Below are 19,154 nucleotides of genomic sequence, written 5' to 3'. Positions count from 1 at the left end.
CCACGTTTCTCCTGCTAAGGCTTCCCACGTAACTCCCGGCACACCGTTTAGTTTCTTTGTGCTTCAGCTCTCCCTGTACAAAATCGAGCTCCTGAGTCCACCTGGTCTCTTTAGTTCGCAAGCATGTGGGAAAAGCTTTCTCCCTCTTTAAACGTTTGTACAGGACTCAGCCTCACCGGGCTGCGATCTTGGCTACATTTAGAAAAGGAAGAGGCAGCCCTGGGAATCCTGGCCAAGGCGGCTGGAAGAGGCGCGAGGGGGAGCAGGCTGAAGAGCCCAGGAGCAGCTGACAGAAAGCAAGGCTTCCTCGGAACCCCAGCCATCGCCCCGCTGGCACGGCCAGACTCACAGGGGCTACCGTCCCAGAAACAGTAACACATCTCCCTTTCAATAAACCTCCTTCCTAGAGAATCTCCCAACAAGCGACTCTCTACAGAAACCTGAGGGGATGTGCTACTCCTGCTCAAACATTTTTTTTGAATTTTCAATACAGAGAATGATGTGTTTTAATGGTAATATCTATTTATATTAGCTAGTCTGCCTTCCCTTAGTCCTGGCATGGCAGGAAGTGCTGAAGGGAGAAGAACTTTCCCTCATTTAATCAAACCTACCCTTTCTTTAATGCCATTAATAGTAAGTAACCACTCCATAGGGATGTTCTGTAAATACTTTGCCAGCCAGGCCTCAGTTCAGCTAGAACTGGGCGAGATCTTGTATTCGTTAAATTAGTAAGACACCCTAGCAATGCTCAGTTAACGCTACATCAGCGTCTTCTTTAATGACCGGTAAATACAGAGCTTTCAAAATGTGAATTTTTATGATCTCTTTCACCTGCCGACTTTGCTGGTGTGGAAGGAACAGGGCAAAGTAAGAAAAAAATCCCACCCAAACTTTTCTATATATCAAAACACTGTAACTTTTTATTATCTAATGCCTCTTTCAACATAGGAATAAATTCTACTTCTTAGTGAATTAACACACTTCTTTCACAGGACAACTGCTGTTATCACCATTTTGTAAACATGGAAACTGAGACAAAGCGAGGGAAAGTATATTGTTTGGAGTTGGGCAGGCAAGGACCCGAATCCAAATTCTTCTGACACCCCCTCCTCCAACGCAGTGATGAAGTGGCCCTTCCTTCCTTCCTCCCTCCCAACTTCTACTGGTAGGTACGCGCAAGTGTGACTTTCCCTGTATTTTTTTCTAAATCTTTAGGATTTACATCAGTGCTTGAATATCAAATGACTGTCAGGAGCGTATTTCACCAGCAGCTCTGAAAACATAAGCGGAAGGCCTTTCTATGGAAATTCAAAGCAAAGATTATTAAAATTTAACAAATTTGAGATTTCAGTTCAAATGAGCATCCCAAAGTTCGGTGGACTGTCACTGAAGGGTATGCTGTGTCTGGTTTCTGATCACACTAGAAGTTTAATATGAACAGTCTTTCCTCAGAGTATTTCAGCATTTCTGATTTGGGCTTAGATAGAGCAAGGAGCTGCAAAGGACACACAAACAGAAGGAGAACTAGAAAGGCATCAGAAGAGTTTCAATGTTTGAGTAACAGCTTTTTCAAATTAGTATGCTAAAGCCATCCCTAGTTTTTGGCAATCTCACCTTAAAAACTTGTGTCAGTTCTTCTGAACTACTATTACTGGATACATACAGTTTTATGGCTGTTGCATGTATTATTTCAGCTACCTTAACTTCCAAAGAAGGGGTTTATTTAGTTTTTTACTTCATTTTAAAATGTTTTCTTAAAAAATACCTAAAGGAAACACTTCTCAATTTGTTTTCCATAAAGCTAACGGTCTATTAGATACAACAATCTCTGTTTCTATAGAAATTTAAGCAGAAGGATATGTCAGCATCCACATAACACACAAGTCCCACAAACCAGTTCTGCCTTTCCGGACTGTTCCAGCGCTTTGCTATTGCAAGAGATGCCCTTGCACCAGAGTCTCAGAGGGAGGCGAGGTGCTGCCCGCCGAGCGCTGTCAAGCTCAAGTCAGGACAGCCACTTCACTGCTGCCTGCCTCGGGTTTGATGCTACTTTAACTGCTTGACCCTTGGTTCTGGAATGGGTGAGTATTTTTCTTGTCCTGCTTGTCTATGCAAAGCCAGCATCGTTAGGGCTGTGGGAGTGACTGTGTGTGTCCAAACGAACAGGTAGGTGCAAATACTTCCACGTGTAAGGACACCGTAAGCTCCCTCTCAAATTACTAATAATATTTGAAGAAATGTCACGTGTGGGTAGATTTCTTTAAAAGATGTTTGTATATTTTTCTTTCCAGAACAAAATTACCCCTTTCTAATTTTAACCAGCTCCCTTGCCATGTGCCAAGGGATGCTATATTGTTGTTTAGAAGACACACACAAGTTTACAATAAATGGCTAATCTGCTTAAGCAGATTTGTATCACAACTGAGTGCGCTTGCTGTCAGTTTTCACTGGCTCAACACTGTGTTTGTGGTGTTTGTGTTACTTTCATTGTATACATTCGCAATTTCGCAAAAAAGAAGTTACACCGTTCCCATGTGGCAAAACTTTATGAGAAGACTAAGGATAACAAAAGCAAAGTCTTCCAAGGGAATCAGGTTCCTTTTTTACATTTTCCACCCCAGAAGGAGTTGCTAGATATATCTGATGCTGCACAAAATTCCCTAAAGAAAAGTGCTATAGGTATTATAGCATCACATCATCATTCTAAAATAAGCAAAACTGGAAAATTTTTGTTTAAGTCTCCAGTTACAGATTTAGTAGCTCTGCATGTAATGCCCTCTCTTGCTGTTCTGTGTTCTGCAGTTATAAAGTTACAGGTTTGTGGGTTTTTTCAATGCCAGGTACAATATTGTAAAAAACAAAGAAACAAACACCTCACACACACCCCGCTTTCTTCCACTGAAAAGGAAAGAAAAACTTGCCGGCGAATCCTGCCTCATGGCTCCCCTAAAGTTGCTAATGGATTCCATATTCATGCTTGTGACTCCACCTGGCACATCTGAACTAGGCAGAATCAGTCTCAAGTTGTTTTACACGCTGATTTAGACTGACAACTCCCTAATTCTTATGAGGTGAGAGTGAGGAGATTATGAGAAGAAATCATTCATCTCACTGCAGCAATACTATGAGATTCAAATTATCTCTTTCATGTGCCCGTCATCAAATGAAAGATTGCATCAAAATGAGCAATAAGAGTATTTTTTCTTCCTCCACTGACACCCATCTGATTATCTCCGAACACATTAATGAAACGAGTCTCCCAGGATACTCTTGCATACTGTTCCCATTATACCAATAGGGAAAAAAAGGCAGAAGTGGGTTCAGTGGCTTCCCTACCGTAACATCAAAGCCTGGAATCAAACACAGATCCCGTTCTGCGCTTGAACTACGCTTTCTGAAGAGTGTCAGGAAGTAGTCCCTGAAGTTTCTATAGCTTTGTTGTGACACAATCCACTTTTCTGCACAGTTATCAAAATCCAATAGGTGCTGTGTCAATTAAAAAAATATACAACCCTGAGAATGACAAGAGATGAGATGAATGGCTCTCAAGGGAAAATGCCCTTTTGGAAATATTCCACTAAAGAGAGCACTAAGGACACAGTTAATCTGCTATTTATTTGGCTTCCAAGCATTATCTAGATGAGACATGCAGTAAATAAAAGAAGGAAAAAACTCTTTTTAAAATTAAAAAAACACCTTCTTCTCGTCTCTGTGACTATTCCAAATTCTTTACAACAGTTACAGGATTTGAGGCACCCCTGAAAAACATTGCGATCAGGCTGTGTCAGCTATTTATTTATGTCACCAACATGAACATTCAAAAATTATTAAGGAAAAAAAGAAGAGAGAAAGAAAAGATATGAGAAAATGGCATCACTAGGACTGCTGAGAGACTCAGCTTTTAACTTGTCAAGAAAGTCAAAAACTGCCATGAATGTTTACTGAAAAAACAGGGAGCATGCAAAAAAAAAAAAAAAAAAAAAAAAAATCGCTGCGGAATTTCATCTTGTGCTCTGACCTATAAAATTACAGCGGCTGCTCACAGAGGGACAGCTAGTACTGGGGGGCCCCCGCAGGATACGTGCAATTATAGCAAAAGCCAGAGCTCTGTGATGGCCGTGACAACTTACATATGAAAGGTTTGACAGTACTGTGAATGTGCTTGTGTTGTTTGAGGCCAGACGAGGTGGCAAAGGTTTTGCCGCAGTCCGGGCAGGCATGGGCCCGCGCGCCAACGTGCTGGGAACGGATGTGCCGCTGGAGGTTGCTGGGGTCGGTAAACACCTGAAAGAGAAAACGCCTTGAGGGAGGGGAAACAAAGAGTGGGGAGAAGAGCATATATGTAAAAAGCTTGACTATTTTTTCCGGTTTTTGTCACCGCCGCTCCCGGCATTAGGAGTGCAGGATAGTCACCTCCTGCTGCAAACAGATAATGAACCGAGCAGGGCTGAGCCGTGTCCTGCCAGGCTGCTGGCACGCTCCCCAACGAGTGCGGTGCTCACAGTTTAGTAGCTGTTTGCTCACCCTCATCTGCCCTGCACAACGCTCGCCTGCCACCCTTTTTCCGGTTTTTGTCACCGCCGCTCCCGGCATTAGGAGTGCAGGATAGTCACCTCCTGCTGCAAACAGATAATGAACCGAGCAGGGCTGAGCCGTGTCCTGCCAGGCTGCTGGCACGCTCCCCAACGAGTGCGGTGCTCACAGTTTAGTAGCTGTTTGCTCACCCTCATCTGCCCTGCACAACGCTCGCCTGCCACCCTGGCAGACTCTCCAATACCCGGGAAAAGGCCAAAGGCGAGTTGCGGGGGGCAAGGCTGAGCTCCACACCCAAGCTGACGTGCCAGGGCCAGCTGGGCGTGCGGCTCTCCTTGTACAAGGCCGGGCTCCACACCACGGCCGGGCCGCCGAACTGCGCCGGCACGGGTCGCCCGTCCTCTGGAGCCCTTCCCCCAGGTCCCAGCGCTCCCAGACGAAGCTGCCCACGGTTACCATCTCCTGCACCGTACCTTAACACAGTTTTCACATTCAAACCGTTTCCCACTGTCATGAGACATTTGGTGACGAATCAGGTTGGATTTCCAGTTGAAAGCCTTGGGACACTGGTCGCACTTGTACTCCCTCTCCTCGGTGTGGATTACCATGTGCTGCTCCAGGCTGGGAAAGAGAGACAGGCTGACCTCGCACGGCCGGCGGCCCACAGCCCGGGCCGGCAGCGAACGGAGCCCAACGCCGAGCGCCCACCTGAACCGGGCATATACTGCTACAGAACTCCTGCCCCGCAACAGGGAGGTTTGAAACCGAGAGAGGTGATTAGAGATGGCGACAGAGAAACAGGCCGCGAGGCCGGGGGGTCCACGGGGTTTCCAGGACTAACTGCTGCGGCAGAGCACGGCTGCAAAAGCCTTTGTGAACAGGAGCGGCACATCGACCGTGAGAGGGGCAGCGACACGCAAATACCATTTCTTTTTTTGGCATTTATTTCACAGATGGAAGCTGCCCTATTCTGCCTCAAAACGTTGCTGCATTTTATGATATTGCTTATTAAATACCTGAGTCCATTTACAAGGAGGAAAAGGAGGGTAAGACCAGACCTGACCCTGCAGGTTCCTGAAGGGAAAAATGAGCACTTTGTGACCAAGACTTCTATGGCATCCCCACAGGGAAAGACAAGATATTAGCTGTTGCTGCTGAGACTATCACGTTGCCGTTTTCATGGGCACAAAGCCCACAGCTTCCCAGAACACAGCAACTTAGCATTGGAAAGAAACACGATCAGGTGCAAACACATTTCGCTTCTAAATGTCAGACATCTTTTATTACTTAACTCGGCAATTTCAACTTCTGCCAACTGGCAGCTTCTCCCAAACCAGGAGGATGATGGCAAACCGAAGTGGCTGCTGGAACCGGGCCACAGCAGGGATGGCTTTTCAGAGACATGCAGAGGGTGCTCCCTCTCCCGTGCCGAAGCGCTGTCTCTGCGCATCAGCACGCCGCGCTCTGCTGGGCCACGAACCAGGTGTGACAGTCAAGGGAAGGCACTGTCGGTGGCAGTGGGGCAGGTATGGAGCCTGGGAAACCATGCTGTTGAAGACCGAGTGCTGTAAAACATACTAAGCAGGCTGGAAACCCTGCACCTCTCAGGCCAGTCCTCAGAAACAAAAGGAGGAAATTTGCATCCTTTGCTGCCTTCAGTGTAGTTTAATGGGAGTTACAAATGCTCCTCCTTACTGTGAATTCTGATGAAGGACAAACTTATGTGACATCTACTACTGCCTGAAATCCCCTACAGATCGATATTAAACCATTCCTGTGGAACTTTAAAGCACAGCTATATTTTTTATAGGAACATTAAAACTAACCTAGAAAATCCTGCCAGTCTTCATTAAATGCTATAGGACGACTTTGCAGCAAATAACTCCTGGGCATTTCCACGGAGCCTGAGGGCTTTAGAAACCTAGAAATCGACTCAGCCTTGACACGTCCTCAGGACTATACTGCTCTCACTCTCTTCAGACGCCCACGGGGACCTGCAGCCCAGGGGGACTGTACGACAGGCACCCTGGCACCAGCAGGCACCTGCCTGCACCGCGGTGGAGCAGCATGGACCTGACACCGGGGTTACTGGAAATTCCCACTGTAAAGACTAATTGCTCTGACAATTGACCTGCATTGAAATCTTTGAGCCCTGAGGGCATTTGCTGGCACAAGAACAAGGGTAACCCTGTAGAAGGTGGCTCCATCACGAGTGCACTTGATGGGACTGCAACCCACAGAGGAATCTAAGCAGCCACCAGCCTGCTACTCCCTTGAAGAACCTCCTCTTCCTTCAAGTCAGATAGTTAATATTCATGAACATGCCCCTTATAAACTGCCAATCCACTAATTTTAAAGAAGCAATATTCATTTTGCTAAAGAAATGGTGTTCTTAACACTACAAAATTTTTTACACATACAAAGAAATATATACCTTTCACATACATATACAAAAATGTGCTCCTGTTAACTGTGATTTATGAGTTTATTTAGAGCAAATATGGACAAACTAATATGCTGTTTAGAGGCAAGTACCTACTGGGATTAGCAAAACATTTATTTATTTAGTCAGCTGCTAAATGCTCAATTTCAGTTCCCCAGTGGCACTCTTGATTTGATCTGTATTAACTTCTGAAAAATTATAAGACCATCTAGGTACGCTGACTGGATATATTCTGTGTTTTAGTGGCTTTCTCAGTACATAAAATGCAGCAGATTGATGGGGGAGGGAAAGATGTGGACATTCTCTCCCAGCTCCACTAAATCCGTCAGTGTGTAGTACACTGAATGGTGATGTTGCTGACTCTATCTTTCCCCTGTCGAAAAAACGACTTCATATTATTTGCTTAAAAACTTCCCAACCCAAATCTTTGCAATCAATGCTCTAAAAGGCAATGCAGCCACTGAGCCCGGGAGCCCCTATCACAACTCCAAACATTTTCCAAGCGTATAGGTCTGTGGCTAGTGACTTGGACTATCTCAACCTGAGTTCAGTTGGAAATACCTTGAAAAGGCCTCACCATCACCTAGGGGTGCTCAAAAAACAGAAATCCCCGCTAGCACACACTGGACTTTTGCCTCAAGCTCGAGATGTTTGTGTTGAGCACACCAATGACAGGTAAATGTCCTGCCACATTTGCTTCTTAATTACAAGGTCTGTAAAGTAACGGTTAGGAGTGACGATTCTGAAGAATCAAAATAGGAGAAGGTCCTGAAAATAAATCAGGACAGGGCTTGTAAAATTGGTATTCTGTCCTTGGCCCTTCCAAAGGCTTTCGGTCTGACTTTGAACAAGTGATTTGTTCGTCCCTTTTACCTACCCAGACTGAAAAGCAGTGCTTGCGCCGGGAGCCCTGCTCCGCTGCCAGCAACGCTTGTGATGGAGATGTGCCCCAAGGCGAGTCAAGTCTCAGACTGAGAAAAGGTCTGTCTTACCCACTTTCCCAAGAAATCAAGGGAAACTGGGACCTTAACTCAGCCACATCATTGAATACCCAGAATTAGCCTCACCAGACGACTCTGAACATCTTACCCACAGGGATAAGTAATCGCTAAAGGGAAAAAGGGACTTAAAATCTTTCTGCTTCTCTTAATCCCTGCAAAGTGGACACAGGGCCACCCCAGGGTGGAGGAGCCCAGGAGGGGAGCCAGGAAACACCCAGATGCTACCAAGAGAAGACAACATATACATTTCAAAAGGGTATTTCCTAAATTAACATAAAAACTACAGAGTGCTGGAAGCTAAAGAGCAGAATGTTTCTAACACAGCTAGAGAGATAAAAGAACTGGAATTTCTACTAAAAATCATAAATATTTAAAACACTTAAAGGAAGTTCTCCTTTTCTTGTCAGGTAAAAAAATCAAGAGAATTGCAGCCTCCTAGTACCTAATCAAAAGTAGCCAACGTAGAAACACAAGGTGAGGAATAAAGACATCAAACTGTGCTAACAGAACCTCTATACAGATATCACTGGCAGACAGTATCTATTACCAACTTCTAAAACACGCACCACACAGCCAAGAGCCAAGCTCTTGTCAATACAGATAAACTAGTGGAATGTTCTTTACGTTTCACCTTTCTCTACAGTTTTTAAAATAGATATTTTTTCTTCTTACTCACCTAGATGAAAGATCTGAAAGTAACAATATAATTAAGTTCAAAATGACTAATGCTGGTGAACATCATCTTTTTAAATTTTTAACTGAAATGAAACAGGCCTTATATTGGCTTTAAGCTCAATGTTTTTGCTATACTTATATAGTATGTGACAGGGGATTGCAAGTTCTCACAATTTTATAACAAATCTTGCTGCGCGTGGTGGTTGTTCATCTAAGACGACAAGTGAAATGAGTATGTGAGAACGTCAGCCTCTGGTAAACGGGTAAAACCCTAGTCCTTATGCTGCGGAGAAGACCTTGAAAATACAGCCCAGGAGTTAAAGGCTCAGGATGCAAATAAACACAATCCAAAAATGATTAAAAAGACGCCTCAACTTTTTAAAACTGGCTCCTAATATTTAACCATTTGAGTCTTACATTGCAAGTGAATCAGAAATCTCAAAGATTCTGTTTTAAAGCTGCATTTGATTACTATCCCATATTATGCTTGAAAGATGGAAATTTTCAGTTAAAACTTATTGGGACAAAGAATTTTTCCTTTTAAAAAAAGTTCAATTCTTGTTTAGAATTGCCTTATAATAATAATTGATTAATTATTGCAAATAAAAATATGAGATGGAGAATATTCCATCTTCTTTTTTTCCTTTTCACATTTCTATTACAAAAATGCTTGGTGAACACAAAATTTTTTAATGAACATTTTCTTTAAAAAAAAATTTAAAACAGAAAGTTTGATTGGAATAGAATTTTTTTAATTGCTTCTGCAAGATCAAATAGGAGCTCGTGACCATGTTAAGAGTTCTTAGTATAACAACGCCTCTTTATATCCACTGATCTCAAATGCCCAAGAATTACATATAAAAAAAGTCTTCATGCAACTATTGGTAGAAGGTAATACCACTGTTTTCCCTCAGAACCAAGATCACACGGGAGCAGCTGCTGCAAAGATACTAACCAGGTCTATCAACCTGTCTGTCACAGCCCTGAAAAAGTCACAGGGAATTCAGAAAACAACCATTTAAACTTTATGTTGCCAATAATCTGTGGGTGCTTCTACCAATGGGTAACGAAAAGCATCACAGCCTATGAAATCAAGGTGAAATAAAATGCTGTCCAATAGCTAATGACACTGCAGGAGCCTAAAAACGACCTTCTCGAACCCTATGGAGAAAGGAAAGGTACACTCCCGTAGCCGTCCTGAGCCGCCCAGCTCCCACCTTGGTCCCACGTTTCCCATCATCAGACAGGACTGCGCAGGAGTAACGGAGAGGGGCAGGCCAGAGGGGGGTCTGGCAATTTTCCGGTACCTGTATTTATTGGGGAACATCCTCTCACAGTCTTTGCACTCATAGACCTGTCCATCTCCAAGACCTTCCTGCTTGATCTCGTCATTCAGGGTCTCGTACAGGGAGCTGACAGCGTTGCAGCCGTACTTCTTGTGCCGCCGCAGGTCGAGCTTTGACTGAAAAAGTTCATCACAGTCCTCGCAGCGAAACGTGTGCTCTTCTACAACAGACAGAGAAGACGATTTTGACTTGTGGATCAGGACGTTCAAACAAGTCTAATTATTTTACCCAACACTGGGCTTGTCCAGAAAATGCAATATTCTGTGAGAATCTATCAAACAAACAAAGCGGAAATTTGCAAGTGACAGGAGAGAGAAACCGAGGTAGGCTCTGCCAGCAGATTGCTTTCACTTTAAGCATTAAAAAAAATAAATAAATCACACAACCAGAAGAGATCTTGTTTTCTTTGTGTCCTGGCCTCTGCTGGGAAGTTGAGACCTACAAGAATTAGCAGATACACAAAATACTGGGGCTATTCTGGAGTATTTCGTTTGTTTGCAATGAGGTTTTTTGAAAATACGAATCAGCTCTTCCGGAAAAAGGAATAAACCATACTCATAAAGACAGATGCTGGGAAAAGCAAATCGCCACAGCACAAACCTGGAGAAGCTCCTTTATAAGAAAATGTCTTTCTAATGCTATCCTCTTAACTCGTCCCGCACAACTGCAGAAGCACAGTGCGCCATCAAACCCAAGGAGTTCAAAACCAGAGTACCATGGAAGAAAGAAAGGGGAGCCAAATTCTTTGTTGTTGTGCTGTTTTGTTTTGTTTTTTTTTTAAAAAAAAAAAAGATCTAATGCACATAATAAATTATTGTAGTCAAGGTCAAACAAATTAAAAAGAGGGCAGCTATTATTAAGTTTACAAGGCAGCATCCTGACCATAGTGCCAAGCCAAACAATCAGCTCAGAGCTGTAAATTTTCCAGAACGACCTCTGCGAGGGAGTCGGGATAGCTCCGGGTTTCTCCACCCAGCAGCCAGCTTGAAACAGAAGCTTTCCAGCCACCACTTAGTCACTGGTGCCGCATCTCCCTGTCCTCCTCTACCCTCTTCCTCTGGGCTCCGGGGCTCTGTTTCGTATTAAGTTTTATTCTCTTTTTCTGATAACTTTACTTTCGAAAGGAAAGCTTGTGGTAAAATGCATTAGCTCAGAGGGAAGAGTGGAAATATCCTTCCTAAGAGATGCAGCCAAAAGCAAGCGTTGTGATGGAGCGGATCCATCCCCGAGCGCTGCTGCTCTGTGGGAAAGGGGACGGCGGGTAAGACGCGGGCGGCGCTCGCGCCTTCGCGGCCGCTTCTCTGCCTGCAGCCGTTTTCAAAATCTGCAACCTTTCAGCAAATCCTTGGTTTAAAGTACCCCACGTACTTGTCTGCCCAAAGTTTTGCACAATTACAGCCACTTAGGCTGTGTTTTAAGGCCTGAAATTGAGTTTCGTATAAATCAGGGTTGATTTTGTTAAAAGTGTGACACGAGTACAAACACAGGCAGTGTCACACCCAGAGACCGCCGCTTCCCCGCGTGCACTCGGGCAATACTCCCCTTTCTCCGTTTCTCTCAATACAGCCTATTTAAGCTCAGGCTGTGGTTTTCGACCCATGCCCCTGCACGCCGGGCAGTCTGCGACTTGCTTCTGCGGTGACTAAGAAAGACAAGATCCCATAAGCTGCTACAGCAAGCTATGTAGGCAGATGAAACCCAAAGTGGTCCACACCTACACGGAAAGTTATCGACATGCCCACAAACTGGAAAAAGTCAAACACAGCTAAAAAGAAAGTATCACTAAGACACAATCAGCGAAGCCTTGCTATTTATCCAAGCAGCGTGGCTAGTGGTACTATACCCCCTTTGCACAAGGAATGAATAAAATACAGAGATGCTATCGGATCTCCTGAACGGCAGAAGAGAGGGATGTGAAAAGAAATGAAATCCAGCGGGTCAACATTTTCCTTTAGGGGGGAAAGGGGATTTTGACTAAAAAAGGAGACCTAAGGGAAGAAAATACCCGTATCTCTCCCATTTCAACTAGTTTTGACAGTTCATATGCTCTGAAATTGCTATCTGCAGCCTCCCAATGAAGTGGATCAGGCCCTGCTCTACTCCTTAGAGAAATTTGGTTTACCAGCATTTTGTAGAACAGAACCAATACGTGTCTCATGCGTTTTATGTCCTTGGGGAGGGAAACCTGGCAATCAGGATATAAAAAACTACCTAGCAGTATTGAGAGACCGTGTATAACCTACCATTAAAATAATCCAAACCACTTTTTTTGGGGGGGGAGGGGGGAGGAGGTGGAGAATTGCAGTATCATGGTATGTCTCGTTACTGCATTTTACTTGTAACAGAACGAAGCAGACAATGTTACCTAGCAAAATTTAAGATTTCATCTACACATGTTTACAGAGCGAAAACGTTCTTACCCTGAAAGGAGCAAGTGGGGGGGGCAAGGGCTGCGATGAGGTGTGTTGCACCTTTTCACTCTCCACACATCCATAACTGGGTGAGAAGAGACAAGCCGGGCAGCAGCAAGCTCCCGAACGCACGCGCTGCATGGGCCGGGGCACTAATCTCATCATGCCATCTCTCCTCATTACTAATGAATTCACATTAGCTCTCACGCACACTGAAACAAGTGTTTATCTGCTACAACGTTCAGTTTTCATAGTCTCAGACATCAAGCCGCACTCAAAAGTGTCACTGGCACTAATAAACATGACTTTACTTTTGTTCTGGTTTTGACTCTTGGAGACGTATGTGGGACAGAAGTTCATTTGACTCACGCAGCCCACTGACCTGTGGAGTAACAGGATAAACCCCTCCGTAACTCCAGATAACGTGGAACTGCTCTGGCGAGGTGTTCGTCTACCTCAGAATTCACCCTGCAAAGCAAATGTTTCCCCTCTTTGCTCTTTTGTCAAGAGCAAATGGCTCAAGCGAGAAGGCTTTTTTGTAGAAGCGACTGAAAGCCCTCCGGATTGGGAACTCCCAATAGCTTCACCTCTTAAGAAGCTCCTACGAAACTCCCAGCATCTCTCAAGCTCAAACTGGCAGTTCCCCAGACCTGAAAACTTGGAACAGAGGAAACTTTTTTTTTCCCCCTTTTTTTTGACTTCAGAGAAAATGCATCAAAATACCTTCTGCAAATCCATACTAAATTCTTCCTACTTCAGTTTGAGATTTACATGATTAATTGTATTTTATTTCACCCAAACTATCTTCTAGGAACCAGAAATCCACTTAGAGCTTGGCAAACTAGCCATGGAGAATAATTTATTACATACCTGGCTAAAGACGGACAACTCGCAAGCACCCCCTCCCACAGAATACAACCTGATACAGCACTACCTGTTTTTATCAATGAGAATAATGTTATTTTTGTCCTTTCTATGAGATTACAGAGGAGGTAGAAGACAGACAGATGAAATACATTAATAGCCTCAGTAATAACTGTTAGAGAAGAGATTTTGCTTCTAATTCTCCTTGTCCTTTGTCAGCAGAATTACAGATCTCACACAAATCACACACAATATAACGCAATCCTCAGCCGGTAGAGGCTGGCTAGCTACGTTCACACAAGCTGAGGAGCTGCCCCATCAGACTTTTATTAAGAAATGTAAGAAACAAGACCGCTCAGCCGAGATATGCATTTTTTGCTTTTGCATTTGCATGCTTTCAGAGCTACACAGATTTTACAGATCTAGCCCTTGTATGTCACTAAACTGAAAAAACCCCTGTCCATTTTGTATAGGCTTGTGCTTCTGTAACAGCAACATTCCTCTTCTATCATCAAACACAACAGCTTTTTCATAGGTAGAAAAGATGGATGATAAGAAAGGAAATGTACGTGCTTCAGAATATTTGGGTTTGGAAAAAGAAATTTTTATTGAAAAGAAGAATTAGAGAACTGACAAAAATACGATTAAAAACCTTGTAGTCGCATGTTATATAAGTTCCCATTGGTTGCAAATGCTATTTTGACGCTCAGACAGGTTAAACAGAGGAAGAACTGACTGGCTGGTAGAGTAGCTGATTATAGCGTATCAATATCCAACACCCATTCCCACATCTGAACTTCAGAAGATTAGAGATCAGACTTCCCAATAAATATTGCTGCAGGGAAAGGAACTGACCTGTGGACTAAGGGCCAGACATTCACCCTGCAAAAATGAAACCTCAGTAACAAAGGAGGCTCAGGACTGAACTAAGAAGACCTGGTATCTATTTTGTGTCTTTATATCAGACAACCAGTTTGTAGACTTCAGGTTCATTAAAGTTTTTTTTTTTCCTTCTTTAAGCACCAAAAATAAAAATACTGCCCTTCAAAACAAGTTCTCATTGAAGTTTTCTTCGTTCTTTAAACACCACAGATGAAAATATTGCCCTTCAAAAAAGGTTACTACTTCTTACAGGGAGAAGGGGATAAAAAGAAAAGAAAAATCCAATTACAAAAAAATTGCTGCCTGTTCTCTATGTCTTGTTTGTCAAATCTATGGTTATATGTGTCTATCTTAAGTTCCATCAGTAACACTCAGGACAAAGCAGGAGTGTAACAGAAAAATAAATCAGTGCCTAATAGCTTTCAGAGAAACCAAGGGGAACACAATTATGTGGCATCTACATGCTAATCTACCAGACTTGAATCTCAAAGGAGTTCAAGTGCCCTACTCAAAATTCCTGCAGTGATAAGGGGTCTGCTGTGTTTGGCTGGGGTTTGGATAAAAGATTTTTATGATAATTATCTTTGTGTGGAACAATTTTGCATTTCCTTTCTTGTTAATTCAGAATCGAAATGGGGGTGCGAGGCAGCAGGAAGATAGCATTACTGAAAGTAAAAAGTATTAAGAAGTCAAATATTTAATGTTGGCCTATTATAATTTGAAAGCAATTATGTGGCAAAAGCACTAGACATTACCAGGAAGATACAGATAAATGTTACATAATGACAAAGATGGAAAACGAGGAGCACTTTTTGCTTTTTCAAATAAAAGCCTATTAGAAACAGAAATGCGAAACAGTGGTGAGTTTTCTTTCTGATTTCTTCCTGACATCAAAAAAAGCTATGTGTTACTCCATCGTTGCAAATACAGAAATTATTAATCTCTGTGTGTTGGTCTCAAGAAAATTACTAACTTTTTTTTGGGAGAACACTGAAAAAAAAATCCCAAACCGGACATCTTGGTGAGACAGCAGCTACCACACTGCCTGTTCATTCACTCCACCCATGGACCTTCAGCAAAAGAGCTTTCAGCAGCACTAATCCTCAAACTATCAATTTTTTCAGAAATATTTCAAACTAATTGTGCATATCGTATATATCCTCTTAAAGAGTTTCACTGCGCATTTGAATCTGAAAATTATATTCATATACAGGTAAAAGAACATAAATGTATCGTAGGATGTCCAGGTGAGACAAGTCAAATTTCAGCCATTAATTATGTAGAACAGTATTTCCAACTAATAGTTTAAGAAAGACTGGTAGATGAGAATATATTTATAGAAATTAGTCATCAAATAATAATGTGAAACCTGCAACAGGCTCCGCGTTCAATGAATGACCAGAAAAAGGCATAAGTAATATGCCCTGGTAATCTCTTCACTTGAGAAAATTCATGTACCTTTCACATTGTCCTCTAACTTTCCCTGTCACCAAATGTCAAGGAAACTAAGAACCTATAAAATAGAGCAGAGTTTTGCAAGTCCAGACTGATTTTAATTTAATTTCAGGATCACAATGTACTTCACATGAGGTCAGGTTTCTGCAACGCTCTGTTACGATAGGGTTTTGTACTCACCTCAGGAAAAGATTTAGACTTGCAAACAACCATTTTAAAATAAGAATCTGTACAATTTTTTATTACTCTAGGTATGTCTATGCTGTTGTCTTGTTTTTATAATATTTTTGGGAATGATGTAGCACATCTTTCCTAGTTTTCCTAAGAGATCACTTGCACTGCAGTGTTTGTATCGACAGGCTCTGTCACTTGCAGTGAAAGGGGTGGGACACCAAACACTAGTCAGAGCCTCAGACGAATGTTGGGAAAAGCACTCTAACAAAGGAAAAAAAAAAAACCTGGCGACACTCTCAGATTGCCAGAATATTTCAGGCCATGTGTCCTGCTAACCTGCTCTCCTGTCGCTGACAAGAGCCAGCAACAGCTACTACAGAGAAGCATGAAGGACCCTGCAGAGAGCAGGTGAGCAGCAACCTGTCCCCAGGGAATGCCGCCTTGCAACAGCCTCTTCAGTGAATCACCTCACTCTGTGCTTCCTCCCCAAACCCCTGAATTAGATTTGTAATCTTACTGTAGGGATTCTGGCTAGTCTTACTCTTCTGTACCAAATCTTTCTGGATTGTGAAACTAAAATGGCACCCAAAGCTTTCAACAATCGAACAGAATGACAAGCAGAAAGCTCCATGCTGCTGCTTATTAAAAAGGTAAGTACTTTATAGCCATCTTTGCGCACCACGAAAAAGGAAGGAGGACTCAGAGTCTTCTCTTTTCTTTCTCTTTTCCCATCCCTCTCTACATGGCCTTTTGAATTTCACATAGCACCGTTCTGGTGTAGGAAGAGAATCCAAAAATCTTAGCGCATTGCTCCTTGCCCTAGCTTACCAGAAAACACTCGCTTAACCTGGAAAGCATCACGGTCTTTTAGATAGTCTGTGTGATGACTGAACTTCAGTAATTAACACCAGGATATTTAGAGGAAAATGGTTAGGCTACTATACGAAGAAGTGAATAAGGCTTAGTCTTTCAGTTGCTCCACATGCAATACACAGTTAAGGAAACTTCTCCCTCTGGGAGCCTATTTGAGCTATGCACCTTGTCCTGCAATACCAACTCACTGCAAGGCAGGAGAGACACTGCAGCAATAAAAACGTGACCTTTCTTCTAAAAATAATCATTCTTTTGGCCTTCACTGCATCATTTCAGGGTTTCAGAGGTATCTATATTCTAGCAGTAATAATTCTAGTGAGGACTCTTCCACCCTCTGCCTGGATTCCCCTTTTCCATGTAACCTAAAGCTCTAAAGACCAGTGTTTTGCAAGCCTTGAAATAGTTTGGCCCATTTTTATTACACCCAAAGAAACACGGTGACCCTGCGAATTAAAAAGGCACCTCCAGTCATATTCAAAACCACAACATTCCTCAAAGAGAAGAAGCAAATTAATCTGTTGCATGCCTTGAGGTTAATAAAAATTTGCTTGCTATCATTGACTAAGACAGCTACTCTCACCAGAGAAAGAGTAAAAATAAGCATAAAATATTGACAGTTACAGAAGGGGCAGGTACCGAATCAGGTTTTTGTCCCAGTTCAGCACTAACTGAGGTTCTCAACATTCCTAGTTTGCTGGTGAGAGGTGCAAAAAGGTCCTGTCTAGCAAAACGAGGCCTTACCTTCCATGCTGGGCGCCATGTTCCCAAGTGAATAACCACCTTCCTTCAAATACACCAAGAGCTCTTCTCCTGGCTCAATTTCTTTAATAACTTTATAATAGATCTGGGAATTAGAAACAAAAATTGAGAGACATGTTAAATATGCAAAGACTTGCATTTTACATTTTAACCAATAACTCAAATTATGCCAGCTAATAGGGGAGGCTGTCACTTGATTTGTGTGATAATTGCTACTGAGAGCTCTTTTTTCCTGCCTTTATTTTCCTCTATGTGTGTCAGCGTTTCATGTGGCTTGGACAATAAAGTAGTATTTACAGTAACAGCCTCTCTCATTCAAATGACACAAAATCTTCCCATTGTTTTCCCTACCTCCTATAAGCTTAGTGTATTTGTTATAGCGAAGGGAAGATTAAACTGATGGAATTGACGCATTTAAGTCTCTGCTTCCCTAAGCCAAAATTGGCCTGATAATTAGAGACCTGAATTAGCATATCTTCACAGAATTATTCTGTACATTACTCTCACTTAGAGCCTGAGGACCTTACCCCTAAAGACAAGATCTGAACCATACCAGGTGAGCAGTTTATCCACCATTCAGAGTTCCTGTCTAACCACAGAACCTGGACCTTCCGAAATGAGCTGAGTACAGTGCTGTTCACCTACCGCACCTTTGTCTTTACACCGGAGAACAAACCCAGAAATAGAAACCAACTGCAGACAAGGGCAGAGACCACATACCAGCTGTATGCCCCGTTCACATTGCCATTTGAAGTGTGTAGAACATGGTTTAAAAGATACCTAGGCTTACACAGGCTTCCTGAACCAAAATGAATTTTCCCACTCCAAGGATGCATTTCTTAGAAAATACTACAGTGAGAAAGAAATCTCCGTTATCCAAGGTGCGACAAAGTGTAACGTTGCAAGGCATCGCCATATTAGCATATGTTTTCATACACACCACACACTCATCCTTACTGTTCTACCCCCAAACCAAACACAAATGACAGCACTACGTCCAGTGACACCTGGGTTACATGTGAGCGGACCCCAGTGGCCTCATTCCTTCCGACAAAATGGCAGAGTTCATGGGGAGGCAGAGCGTGCTGATAGTGGATTATTTGTATTAGCAGGCAGAGAGCTTGCTGGTTCCTTGTAATGACTGATAACTGAACCTGCCTTCACATTCGCATGCTGCTCATGGGTGCTACACAACGTGGTGGCTGGGGCAGTTCTGGGCGTGCAGAGCGAGCTCAGTAACTCCAACTGGGAGGGCATCTCACAAAAACCTCCGCAAGGAAAACCCCGAAAAACAGCAGCAGAAGGAAATCAACAGCAGGATGGGAGTTTGTGAGTGACAAAGAGGAGGATCAGAACTACATGAAATCCAAGAGACTCAGTGTCTTCCGTATGTTTTCCAAATTTTTAGAGTATGCTGGACCCTGTCCTCTTCTAACAATAATACCGTGAGAATCGAACAGATGATAGTTATTAACTGCAAAGTTTTATTAGCACTGCCTTTAATAGCAATGCATGAAATTCTTTTTCAGGATATCACCTACAATTTACCCACAACAACTCCCTAAATTAGCTGCCACTCAGTCTCTGCCAATCTACCGTTTATGGGGAACGAAGACACAAAACTCTTCAATGCCCATGTGGGCTGCGCTAATAGCATCACTATGATGCATTTTTCTTCCCAGAGCCTCCTTCATCCCTTTGCACGGAAGCGCGAGGCCTCGGAAGGCGCGTGCCCCCC

At 43.0% G+C, this 19,154-nt stretch overlaps 1 protein-coding gene across 1 annotated transcript in view; it reads right to left on the bottom strand.

Moving 5' to 3' along the window:
- PRDM16 (PR domain containing 16) overlaps positions 1–17,498 on the bottom strand; it is a 41,834-nt gene extending 24,336 nt beyond the window's left edge. Inside the window, exons 1-4 of the mRNA XM_009585140.1 lie at positions 17,399–17,498; positions 9,960–10,158; positions 5,007–5,154; positions 4,131–4,284 (exon numbers count right to left, since the gene is read on the bottom strand). Of these exons, the coding sequence (XP_009583435.1) occupies positions 4,131–4,284; positions 5,007–5,154; positions 9,960–10,158; positions 17,399–17,417 (520 nt within the window). The 5' untranslated portion in view covers positions 17,418–17,498. The remainder of the gene's footprint in view (positions 1–4,130; positions 4,285–5,006; positions 5,155–9,959; positions 10,159–17,398) is intronic.
- Between the last annotated feature and the right edge of the window lie 1,656 nt (positions 17,499–19,154).

This window comes from Fulmarus glacialis, unplaced genomic scaffold (assembly GCF_000690835.1).
Source record: "Fulmarus glacialis isolate BGI_N327 unplaced genomic scaffold, ASM69083v1 scaffold19379, whole genome shotgun sequence".
In the NCBI taxonomy this organism is placed as follows: Eukaryota; Metazoa; Chordata; class Aves; order Procellariiformes; family Procellariidae; genus Fulmarus; species Fulmarus glacialis.
The sequence above is the reverse complement of the archived record's forward strand: the minus strand, read 5'-3'. Positions and strand labels throughout refer to the sequence as shown.